Raw genomic sequence first — 12763 nt, 5'->3', positions numbered from 1 at the left:
CAGCGGGCATGCATGTGGTTGGGGATGTGGGGGCACCACCATCTCCACCGGCAGGCCCCGGCATACTGCAACATTGTGCAGGACACATGCTGCCACTATGATCCTGCACACTACTGGGGGAGCATATAACAGCTGCCCACCAGAGCGGTCAAGGGAGCGAAAGCGTGACTTGAGCACTCCGAATGTGCGCTCCACTATGCCCCGGGTTGCAATATGGGCTGTGTTGTATCTTACCTCGGGTGGCGTGGTGGGGTTCCGAATTGGCATTATCATGTGGGTGCTCAGAGGGTAGGCACTGTCCCCTGGGGAGGTGGTGATGGGTATCATTAGTGGGGTTGTGACATTACTCAGTATCTGACATGCATGCATGTGCAGTGGCATTTATACTCACCAAGCAGCCATGTATCGCCATGCCGCCCAGCTTCTAGGTCCCGGTTTAGGGTTTACATTCTGTAAATGAAACTGTCGTGGGTGGACCCTGGATAGTTGGCATATACTGAGGTGATGATTCCCTTGGCATCACATACTACCTGCACGTTGATGGAATGCCAGTGCTTGCGGTTTCTATAGATGTACCCAGATTCCCAGGGTGGGACGTAAAGCCACATGGGTGCAATCAATGGCACCTAGCACTTTGGGGAATTGTGCCACCCCATAGAAATCCTGGATGGCAGCCTGCCTTTCTGCTGATGTTCTGGGCAGGTATATGTGCCTGCGGACTGATGGGCGTGCAGTCATGATGGCCAACACCTGGTGTAGGCAGCATGACTGCGTGGCCTGTGACCCTCCCCACTATAGCACTTGTCCGCTGAAATGATCCAGTGGCCAAGAGGTGCAGTACATTGAGGACCTTCTCCAGGGGGCTGAGTGCTTGGGAGCACAGGGTGGGTGATGTGAGGTCATCCTCCCACTCACTCACCAGGTCGAGTATTATGTGAGGTGGAAACCTGTACCTCCCATACACCTGGCCATCAGGCATCCCAAAAAGGCTGGTCCTGGGTGTAAAAATTCTGGTCCTGACTATCCTCCTCCTCCTGCGGTATCCCACGACCACTGCTGCTAGGAACGGTATATTCATCTTGGCGTCTGAGCTTGTTTGTTGTTTGCGCGCACTTTTATGCTACGCGGGTCCACGTACGCCTGCTTCCTGCTGGCGTACGTGTTTCCGGATTAGCGCATCTTTTTTGGCGCACGCATTAGCCCCGTTCGATTCCATGAATACGTGTTGTAGATGCGCGTGTGGGTGTTCCGCGCATTTGCCTCCTGTACTTCCCCCGTGACACCCACATTTTCACGCGTTGTTCCCCATTCCACCCCTGCACTTGCGCGATCTGAATGACACCTGGCCTAGTAGGATCGTTGTCTGTCTTCCCCTTGTTCCCCCCTCCCTGCCTCGTCGCGCCTTGAAACACTTGTGTATAGGCGTGTTACAAATGCCATATCATATCATATCATATCACGTTGTTACGCCCCCTGTTCCGCCTACTTTTGTTGTGTGCGCTGCGCGATGTGTGCTTTCGCTGTGCGCTTAGCGCACGCTGTTTGGAGACGGACTTCCATGAATCGCTGTGCGCGGGTTTCGCTGCGGTTTTCGCACTTGCACTGCGATTCGCACGCTTTCGCACTCTTGCGCCGAAAATTTCAGCGCACATTAATTCCATGAATCGGCCTCTTGATCTAAGATAAACACAATTTACTAAGGGCCTGATTTACAAAAATGCTTTTTAATGGGAAAGTCCAATTGAAAACATTTTTGTAAATCAGGTCCTATCCTAAGCGTCCATAGAAGTGTCTCTCATCTCTATGTCCACGGAGTCAGTGATACATAGACAGTACTTACAGTAAACCTGTTTCTATTCTCATGCCTTATTGCAGGCATGCAGTACTTTTCATCGTAAGTCGGACTGCTTTTACTTTATTTTCCCCACCCTCGCTCAGGACACTTTTATTATTATTTATTTATTTAATTTACCCAGGCTTAATTAAGAACACTTGTAATTATGTTTGCTCTCGACATTTTGGCAAGACAAGTACACAGTCTGTGCATTTCAGTTTTTTCCCAACATGGGATCAAACTGCAGCAGGTTAGGCGGCGTTGTTGTAGGCATTGTTGTTTCATACAGGTAGAACTGTTCCACACACTGTCACCCCCTCCACAAAGGTTTCTGAACCGGACCGGCAGTTAACTGTGAGAACAATGTGTGTGTGTCATCAAGCATTCTGTTCACGGATAAACCACCTGTTTATAAACCATGTCCCCCAGCATTACTGCTCTACATCACTAGTCACTACCCTGTACTTGAAAGGAAAAAGAAGAAAACACAAAGGTAACAACATCACTGTTTCATATTTGGTAGTTGCTTGTGGCAAGAGAAGACCTGCACTTGTGACGCACTCAACAACACGCAATCATGGCAGGCCGTGTGTATAATTACAATTCAACAATGCCATTGTTTAATCGTAACTGTGAACGCTGTTTACCATGAGCGCATGCCAAACTGCGTTCATAAGTAAAATTAAACACTGCCTGACATGCTTCCATGTTGGGCAGCGTTTAATTGCAATTGTGAACACTTCTTACCACGCACGAATGGTAAGCAAAGTTAACCATTGTGTACGAGCGCGATAGAAATAAAATATCAATCAATCAATCAACAATTAAAAGTAAACAGTGAGCATGTCAGGCAGCGTTTATTCACTTTGCATGGCGGAGTGGAAAAGTGAAAGGCAAAAGGCGGCATGAATGTGTGTATGCCGCCTTTTCCCTGGTCAGATGCACTCTGCCGTGCAAATGACAGGCATTTGGCAACGGGGACCTGGCTATGCCTGACTGCCAACATACCATCTCAATGTCACAAAGCATAGTAAGAGCGTTGTCTCTGTCTTCCTTCTGTTCCCACTCCCTTTCCTTGTTGCGCCTTGAAACACTTGTGTATAGGCGCGTTATAAATGCCATATCATATCATACCAGGCCCGGTCATGAAATTACCTACTGGAGCAACATGAGCTCCCCAGAATGTATTGGTATGCCCCACAAGATAACTACCTCTTCATGGATATACTAACAAAGTCTATGATGTGACAGAGGTACAATGGTGACACCAAATCCAGGATTGAACTAATTGCAATACAGCATTTGTGAGTACATACTTTGAAATGCTCCTGCAGTCTGATTTAAATTTAAAGGATCATACTATAAAACGTACCAGTGATCAAAAGAAAAGAAACAAGCTCTGTAGTTGCACTACATTTAATTGATATGCATGATGGCAATCCAAACACCTTTAAAAGAACAGCTTTTTCTGCAGTTAACAACTATGTGAGAAAGGTAAACGAATAACAGCACTACGACAGTTGGAGGCCCATCATATTGTTTGCTTTGAAATGTTGCATGCGCTGGCCCTGCACACACAGTGTGTTCACATGCATGCATGCAGCGCATAACCATTGTGCTATTCCCAGAGGGCCCAAATATTTACAGTGGGGGTCATTCCGAGTTTGGAGGCAGCCATGGTGCTATTAGCACCATGGCTGCCTCCAAACCCGGGTACGGGTCCGGTTTGGCTGAATGGGGACTTACCGGGTCATTCCGACCTTGGAGGACCCGGTAAGTCCCCATTCAGTAAACCATTCCCCATTCCCATTTGAGCCCCCATAGGGCTCAATGGGAATGGGGAAGGCGCTAATTACGGGTCCGCAAATAGCGTGCCCGTTATTAGCACACTGGTCCCTTAGCGGGACCCGCAAAGGACGTATGGTCAGACCACACGTCCTCTGCATGTCGCGCTAAGAGACCTCGGAATAGGCCGGTAAGGGTTTACCGGTGCCGGTAAACCCTTACCGCCCAACTCGGAATGAGGCCTAGTGATTCCATACAGAAAGTTGGAAAATGGCACTGGCCGATGCGTATCATGCGTTCACTGCGCCTACCAAAATACTGAATGCAAAAATGGCAAACCTTTTTCTCAGATTTTGCCGCAATTATATGTGGGGGGTGGGTTAGTGTACTTAGTTAGGTAAAGGGTGTTATGGGGAGGGCTGCGGGGGACTCCCTGCAAACAATTGCACGGAAAGAAAAAAAAATCTACATTTTAGCATTTGGTATTTAATTTTCTGAGTGATTGCATAAATCCAGCTCCTGCCCTGAATCCACAAGACAATCCGTGATGCAGAAATTACTAGGGTTGTACCAAATAGTAGATTTAGGTATTTGGCCGAATACCGAATAGTTGGAAAAGTACTTGGCTCGAGCCGAAAACGGAGCCGAATAGTTGCCTTTTTAAATAAATGAAGTTTTGTAGAGAAGAAACACACTTTGTAAATTAAAAATGCACATTAAACCATGGACATCCATTCCTTATTGCATTTCTTTTCTTTGTTGTCGACAGAAGATGTTTATCTGAACCCTGGAAGGAATACACTATCAGAAAACAAACTTCTAAATAACAGCACAGTTTGTATTTTTGTCCAGTCATAGGTGTTGCTTTATGGGCAGGACACAAGTAACTAAGGCTAACACAAAAGTATAGAATGCATGTATGCAATCACTGTGAGGGGAGACTGGGATGTGTCTACTTGTACTTTCAAATGTTCCTTCTGGGCCTGCCCATCTTTAGCCTTCTGCTCCAGCAAGGCACTGAAACACAAAATTAGCTTTACATCCATTAGCACCCTGCTGACTGCTGAAGTGCTACTGAATGCAAACCTTTGCCATGCTAAAGCCATTCATTCTGAGTGGGGACGAGGCATGTGAAAAATGTATTTTTCTTTAAAAGATAGTATTTTTCTTTCTTATTAGGGTGGGGTATGTTTGGAGTGTTTTGGGGTCTGGTAAAAGAAACCAGACAAAAATATATAGGAAATGCTGATTCCTAGATGGTTCTCGGCTGAACATTTAGGGACGGGGTAGTGCTGATTTTCAGATCTTTCATTGGCATGTGCATGTTTATTTTACTTATTTATTTCACTATTACCTCCATTTGGTCCAATGTTTCTAAATTGTAAACTTGTATCTCCTTGTCTTTATTACACTAATATCCCTCTCTTTAACGCTCTAATGTTGGGAGGAATATTTCTGCAACCACAGACTCAGGCATTTTGGTTAACAAAAAATAGCCACACTCTTTAGTAAGATCTGTCACTTTTATTCAATTCAAAGGGGCTCATTTTGGCAGCATAAGAAAGTTGGAGGGCAGGAATTGTAATCTATGGGCCTCAATATAAGTTTGCCGGTCCGGTAACTACGGTACCGGCAAACTTGTGGGTATCGTAGATAGCGGACCGGAAAACTACGAGTTCTGCTTGCGGGTGCCATTACGGCCGCCAGGTCTGACCTGTTGGCCATACCGGCACCCGCAAGCAGAACATGTCGGATGCACTGGCACCATTCTGAATGGTGCCAGTGCATCCGACCTCCCATCCCCATTGAGCCCTATGGGGCTCAAATGGGAATGGGGAGTATTCCATTCCGGCACCCGCGAATGGGCAATTGCTGGGTCTGGCAGGGCCGTAATGACCCGGTAATTGCCCATTTGTGGGTGCCAGAATTTTTCAGAAGTTTGGCAGCAGCCTAACGGTTTTACCGGCAAGGCTACCGCAAAACTTATAATGAGGTCCCATGTTTCAATATTATAAGCACATCTCTGTCACTGGAACACTTCCCACTGAGCCGTCTTACTTGCTTTATAACCTTATCTTGCAGGCTGAATACAGTTCTTTGCTGCAGGCCCACAACCTCCTGAGCTATTTGACTCAGGGTTTGGAATTTACTGTGATCTCTTCAACAGCTATATTAATCCACTTAATTATATTATTTGGATTGGGAATTGGTGGATTTGAACCTGTAACTTTCAGATTTCTCACACAGGTCATCAGCAAATCATTAAGCGCCTAAAGTAAATACATTTTCAACAGCGACGTCATAAACGACTCCAGCTCAGTGGCTTTCAACTGCAAAATATAGGGGAGACCAGAGATACTTAACAAATATTGAGAGGGTTGCTTCAGCTCACCCCTCCCCAGCAAACCACCAACAGTCTATCTGTAAAGCACATGAAGGGCAGTGACTTTGTTTGCACTTTCACACCTCTGCCCTGCCTGTACTCAATCGAAAATGTGACAGCTGCATTTGTGGAATGATCATTTTAAAAGATAAACATGACCTGCATGAATGATTCCAGGCATGCAGTAAAAGCAGTACTTAACTATTCGGCTTCGAGTGATAATTAATAAAGAATTTGGTTGAAGCCGAATATCTAATTTTCAGCCGGAAGTCGGCTAAATACTTACTGGAAGATGAATTTTGGTACACCCCTAGTAATTACACCCCAGTGATGGTTTGAATATAGTGCCTGCTGAATTCCTGGAGGGGTCAGTCAGTGGTGCATCAATGATGCCCATTAGGCAGTCTGATTCATTATGGTAGGAATAGAGTGACGCTGGTGCCGCAGTGGTGACTGGTCCATAGTAAGAGCCAATAGGCCTCATTACGAGTGTCCTGGTCTGGTAAAAATGCAGGGAAAAAAGCCTTCAATACCAGATCTGGCATTTTTACCAGACCAGCACACCCCGCCGGTAGGGGCAGTGAACCACCGGCAGGCCTGACCTGCCAGGAGTTCAGTCCCCTACCGCCAAATAAATGATCAAATCACTGGCACCAATACTACCTGTGCCGGTGATCGCAGCATACCCATTCCATGGAGTGCCAGTGGACTCCATGGAATGGGAATTTACTGCCCGTAATATCCTGGAAACACTGGGATATCGGGCACTGGTAACGGTAAGGTGGGTTTGCCAGTTTCCCGCCAGACGATTTGCCGGCAAACTCATAATGATCCTCAACGAGTTTCTGGTACTGGTGCAGAATTAACGCCCTTGACAGCAAGACATTAGTGTAGGACTTGATGAGAGCAGATGTTCCCCAGTGTGCTAAATGCCACTAGAGAGTAGTAAGAGCAATGCATCAGCCGAGGTCCTTCCACCCCAAAAGGCGCTTGGTCAATTGTAATAAAAAAGAAGGAACTTTTTCAATCATCTTCCATCATGTTTGAATTAAGGAATAAAATCAATACATTTAGAGTCAATATCAAAAAGATCAATTCCTGATAAGCTAATTGCATTCAGCAATTATTAGCAATTACTGGGACTCATTGTTTGTTAGAAGCTTTTTAAGAGATAGCTTGAGGTACTGTGTATAACAGTGAGATTTTCTTTTGGCCACAGGTTCTCAATTAGCTTTGCTTACTATGGTCTAAGCATGGACCTGCAGAAATTCGGCTTCAACATCTACATCATCCAGGCGTGCTTTGGTGCAATCGACTTCCCTTCAAAGATACTGGTTGCTTTTACCATGACCCGGTTTGGTCGTCGATCTACGCAGTCCTTCTCGCTCATCCTGTCGGGTCTGATGATCCTCGCTAACCTATTTATTCCTGAAGGTGAGGCAACAGAACATATCCTTTCACTGGTGGATTATTGTGCTTTGTGCTGAGGTCAGCATGTGTCCCACTGGTGCCGTCTGATATCTATATCATAGGCACATGTGCTGGGTTCAGATTGTGCTCCTGTTCCATTGGTCGCCAGGTCAAGGCGTTAGTGTTTTACATAGGGGATGCACTGAGTGGGATTACAGGTACGGTGCAGAGGTAGCAGATGTAGCTGGAATGGGTAGGGTGATCAGGGGAATGGGGCATCTGCAGAGGGATGAGTAGAGAGATCAGTGGCTGGCAAACTGGATTGGTACAATTGTTTGAGGAGTTGCAAGAGCAACAGTATGGCCGGTTGATTTATGATATCAACTAATCTGATTTGTGCAGCTGCCCACTTGTCCTAGAAGGTGTTGTGACTAGGTTTATGCTGTATGCAGGATAGCTGTAGTTTAGCACCTCTCTCTGCTGGGACAAGCATATTAATTAATCAGATCAAATCACTTCTACATAATATAGACATGGGAGGTAAATCTACTCAAAAGGTGAAGACCATGGAGGTTGTGGATGGGAAACAAATTGCCAATTGTCGCATGAGATAACAGTCCCCTGAGTGCAGACTAAATCAAATTTCCCTAAAACAAAATGCACATTAAAAAGAAATCACAGCTTATTTTGCACTTTCTTTACCCGGGGGCAATATGAACACTACAAATGTTCAGTCTGCGTGTGAGCAAGATCATCCGAGGCATTATGAAATAACTAGCGCCCCTCATCACGAAGCGACCATACACACAATATGGCAATTGAGATACATACATACAACAGTGATACGCCCACAGTTACCTCTATTTCTAGAATTAAACAGAATGGTCAACAGGCACAATTTATGACGTGCTGGAGGAAATATCTACTGCAAACAGATTTTCATCCCTTCAGTTGCCAGAGAGGTTCCAGTTGCTACTGCCCTCATTATTACCACCCCTGCAGCAACAACTGTTAACTATTTTTGGGAACCATTGAGATTGCTTTGCTAATAAAGGACAGGTAAACCCACACAACTCACACAAGGGTGATCAATTAGTAGTAGAGAACACCAGGAACAAGGGAAAAGCAGTTGAATGCCTAATCAAAAGAATCCAGGATTAAAATCCTGCAGTAATTGTAATTTGGCTTTCAATGATGAAGTAACACTCAGCATTGCATACTTGCACCTCAATAGTGGTGGTTCTCAAGGCTGTTATTATGCATCTTAATATTTTGCATACATGTTCCACAGACACTAAAGTGGTAACAACCAAGCCACATATTGTAAAGGATACGGGTGAGGTAACGCAACGTTGTTTTGATTTTCATTAAATAATAATATGGGTTATCCATCATAGAAAGGCTAGTCTACCCAAACCCTATCCTAAATGCTCCATGCCAAAAACAAAGTGTACACATGTGCCCTGCAGCATCAGTCTCCTGACATCTGCAGCATCTGCTCTCCTGTGGCACAGGGCATGTTCAAAGGTCACATGGGTCATTTTGATAGCTGCTGTGACACGAAGTCACTGCAGAGAGAGGCTTCATTTAAATTGATTACCTCTGATCTAAAACATATTAATTGTGGCCCTACCTGTCTGATTGCAAGGTAAACTCTAAGAATAAACCATACCTGATGTTGGCATGGTGAATGCATACATGCCAGGTCAGCTATGTAAGGTGTATGTGGATTCATGGCATGCCTGCCTGTCTACCTCAGCAGGTGAGACACTGAGCAGGATGCAGATCACCTTTTGATCCTCTGGGAGGTAGTGCAACTCCTCCACTCAATCCTGGGAGCTCTCACCATGAGAACGCCTGGGAACCATGCTTCAAAGGACAGTTGCAATACAAAGGCCTTTGGATCTATGAAGGTTTACTGCCATTTTGCCGAATTTGTTTCTCCAAATGTACCACTTTTTCTATTGCAAACACACCTGCCCCTTTTGCCCTTCTCCCCCCTGTAATTACTTTACCCAAATTTACCTTCTATAATTTTGCATCACATCACATCAGGGATCTGCACACCAAAGAACCTTTAAAGAACCTTTAAAGCTGCTGGCTTGGGAAGGGGACAGGGTTAGAGTAGTCAGAAGAGGCAGATTGGAACTAAGAAGGTTTTCTTTTTATTTGGCTTTTCTGTGGGGTTCTGTTTCCTCCCTGTCTCTTGCACTTCCTGCAGAAGAAGGCTCTCTGGGTATTATGCAAGAAGGCAGGGGACGGTTGTGACAGCATCAGTGACAGCATCAGTGATTGGTCCCTTGTCAACAGCCTTGCTGTTTTCCAATCCACAGTGCCTTTTTAACTTCCGTGATTAATTTTGGACTTTTAAGAAGAACAGAAAAATGTGTTGGACCCCCTCCTGGGAGTGCAGTTTATTACAAATCCTCCAGTTGTGAGGTGAAGATATAGTGCTGTCCCCCAGCGATCCCCAGCAAACACTGGTGGTGTCTTGTTGGTCCAAGGGCTGCACCCTGCCAGTGAAGAATAACAGACTTGCCTTGTTGCCTAGCTGCTGGATTGGGGATCGCAGTAATCTGAGAATCCCATAGCAGTCTGGAGTCCTGTTTCAACTCTTCAATGATCCAGGAACCAAATTTTACCATGGCCCTCATTACGAGGTTGGTGGTAGTCATGGCGCTATTTGCGCCATGACTACCACCAATAACGGTACCGTGTCCGGATTGGTGAAATGGGGATTTACCGGTCCAGTCCGACCTTGGCGGGACCGGTAAGTCCCCATTCACCAAACCATTCCCCATTCCGATTTGAACCCCCATAGGACGTATGCCAAGCACTTTATTTGCGCCCAGGTCCCTTAATGGGTCCCGTCCTTAACACCTGGTCAGACCAGGCATTAAGGAAGGACCCGCTAAGGGACCTTGTAGTAGGGCGGTAAGGGATTGCCGGCACCGGTCTCTTTACCGGTGCCCGGTATCCCTTACCGCCCTACTCGGAATGAGGCCCCATGTCTCAAAGCCTTGAAACCACGCATGACCCGCTGTGCTGCCTTTTGAATTCTCATCGTACTTCGAAGCACTGCTTGCTTGAATCGAACTGGTCTGCCGGCGGATCACACCAACTGTGCTCAACGCTGCTTCAGCTCGAATAACAGTTAACTACTGCAGAAGCCTTCAAACCACCTCATCTTTGAGCATTGAACCAACCTGGACTGCAACTCAAACTGCTAAAGCATTATTTGAGAAATCAACTAGACTCAGCAGTAACCATTGTATTGAACCGGCTCACCTGTCGAACCCACCTGGTGGACTTGTCGAACTGCACCGCTCAAACACCACACTTGAACCACACCAAACTCTGCTTCAAACCAGAGAAAATACTGACTTGCCACCAGGATCAAGGCAACCCCGCCATACTCAAACCCGGTTTGACCTGCAAGGATAGCACCCAGATATCTGGTTTGATGCTGTTGAACTGCCCTAGGACAGAATAAGGTACTATTGAGAGGCCCAGACCCCAGAGTACATTTTGGGGCCATTGTAACTGATCACCTTTCCCCAAAGACTTACCCTTTTTAAAGTGATCATGTTGAAATTCTTGCCTGTTTATCCCCGCTACAGTACCCAGAGTGCTATCACATATATGTTCTGCATTTTATGTGTTACCTCCACAGGGGTAGTTTTTTTAGTGTTTTCTAGGTAGTTCTTTGCATATGGATTTGTTTAATTTTCTAGCTATATATTTTTTTTCAGTGCAAAAACGTAAGTTGATCGGATTTAACACCATAATATCCTTGAAATTCAGCGGATGTGGGAAGTCATAAGCATCTTAACTTGGCGTCCCCCATGATGCCCCTTTGTGTGCCATTGTGAAGCCCTTCTGCTATATTATGTATGGGATCATGGGCTTTGCAACATGGGGCCGGTGAGATAAGGTGGTCATCACTTTACAAATCTGCTGAATGTGAAGGGTTTTGTGGCATTAAATCTTATCACCATACCTCTCTCTAAACTAAAATTTTCACTGAATTTCAAGGGTTTTGTTATATTACAGTTTTCTCAGGGCCCAGTAGCCATGGCCTTTGTTCATAGCCACTGTACATATTGCACCAATAGTTTTCTTTCAGGCCCACTAGCCATGGCTTTTAGCCATGGCCATGGCCACGGCCAAACATGTTGCATAGTTTCTTGAGGTCTCACTAGCCATGTCCTTTGGCCGTGTCCACTGTACATAATGTTGCATCAATAGCTTTATTTCGGCCCACTTGCCATGGCCACTGGCCATGTTGCACCATTACTTTGTTAACAAACACCCATTGCCCCCTGTCCAGTAGATGATGTAGGTGCTGCAGAAATGAAACCTTTTTTTTAACTCCTTATTTCTGTGATAATTTCACAGTGATAATCTGCGATAACAGAAATTCCTGCGGTAGCATGACGGTTTTCCAATTCCTGCAGTAACAGGAAAAAAGTCTTGAAATTAAAGTGTTCCCTGTCCTCATAGGCAGTCAACATGTGTACCCCTTCTTTTTACGAGGTCTCCTTACTCCCCTTTATTAAGTATTCCCTCCCTGACAGCCATCTCCCATTACCCCCTACCACATAGCACTTCCTGTGAATCACATTGTTTTTCGAGTGCTTCTTGTGTCATTGCCTCGGCAATCGCTCAAGATTCATGCAGTCTTCGCCATAAAGATAAACCAACAAACAGAAGATTTTTTAGCCTATTTCTGAAGTCGAGAGTGTCATTAGGATCTCTAAGCTCCTTAGGGAGTTCATTCCAAAGCTTCATGGCATCTCCTTTCCTCCTCCAAATAGCATTTTAAACACTTTTTTTCGGTTTCTACCAGTATTTTCACAAGAATTGCTTGAATCAAGCAAAACGTTCCATCCTCTCTACTGCAAAGCACCAGAGCTGATATATAGACAGGTTTTAAGGAGTAGTGGGCACCCTGTTCTCTGTGTAATATGTTAAAAAACTTCTGGACGGATTTACCCCAAACCAGTCAAGGAAGTTAAGTCAACTCTTTGTTCCCAAGTTGTTTCTTATTTGGTCCAAATCCGCCCAATGGTTTTCGCACTATGGCTGTTCAAAAACTGCACTTTGTCTCCATGGGAAAATGAATGGTAGTAGGCAGAAAACTGTGTTTTTTGTTTCCTTAATAAGGTTTTCATTTTTAACAAATTGTTCACAAAATGTATCGTTTGAGGGGGGCCCATGACAAATGTTTGTTTGGAAACTATCATCCAAATCCATCAAGTGAGTCAAATGTTATTAGCAATACAATTTTGGGAAAAATTGCAGCTTTTTTCATTTCTGAAAAGCCTCTCAGCCTCTCTGCTGCAAAGTTC

The 12763-nt window shown here is 45.2% G+C and overlaps 1 protein-coding gene across 1 annotated transcript in view; it reads left to right on the top strand.

The window, feature by feature from the left end:
* The window catches only part of LOC138567101 (solute carrier family 22 member 20-like), a 481778-nt gene that overhangs the window by 338012 nt on the left and 131003 nt on the right, over window positions 1–12763 (top strand). Inside the window, exon 8 of the mRNA XM_069644971.1 lies at window positions 7222–7436. Coding sequence (XP_069501072.1) covers window positions 7222–7436 — 215 coding nt within the window. The remainder of the gene's footprint in view (window positions 1–7221; window positions 7437–12763) is intronic.

Source organism: Ambystoma mexicanum, chromosome 2p (genome assembly GCF_040938575.1).
Source record: "Ambystoma mexicanum isolate Mex_15411 chromosome 2p, UKY_AmexF1_1, whole genome shotgun sequence".
Lineage (NCBI taxonomy): Eukaryota > Metazoa > Chordata > Amphibia > Caudata > Ambystomatidae > Ambystoma > Ambystoma mexicanum.
Note: the sequence above shows the minus strand (reverse complement) of the source record. Positions and strands in the feature narration are given on the sequence as shown.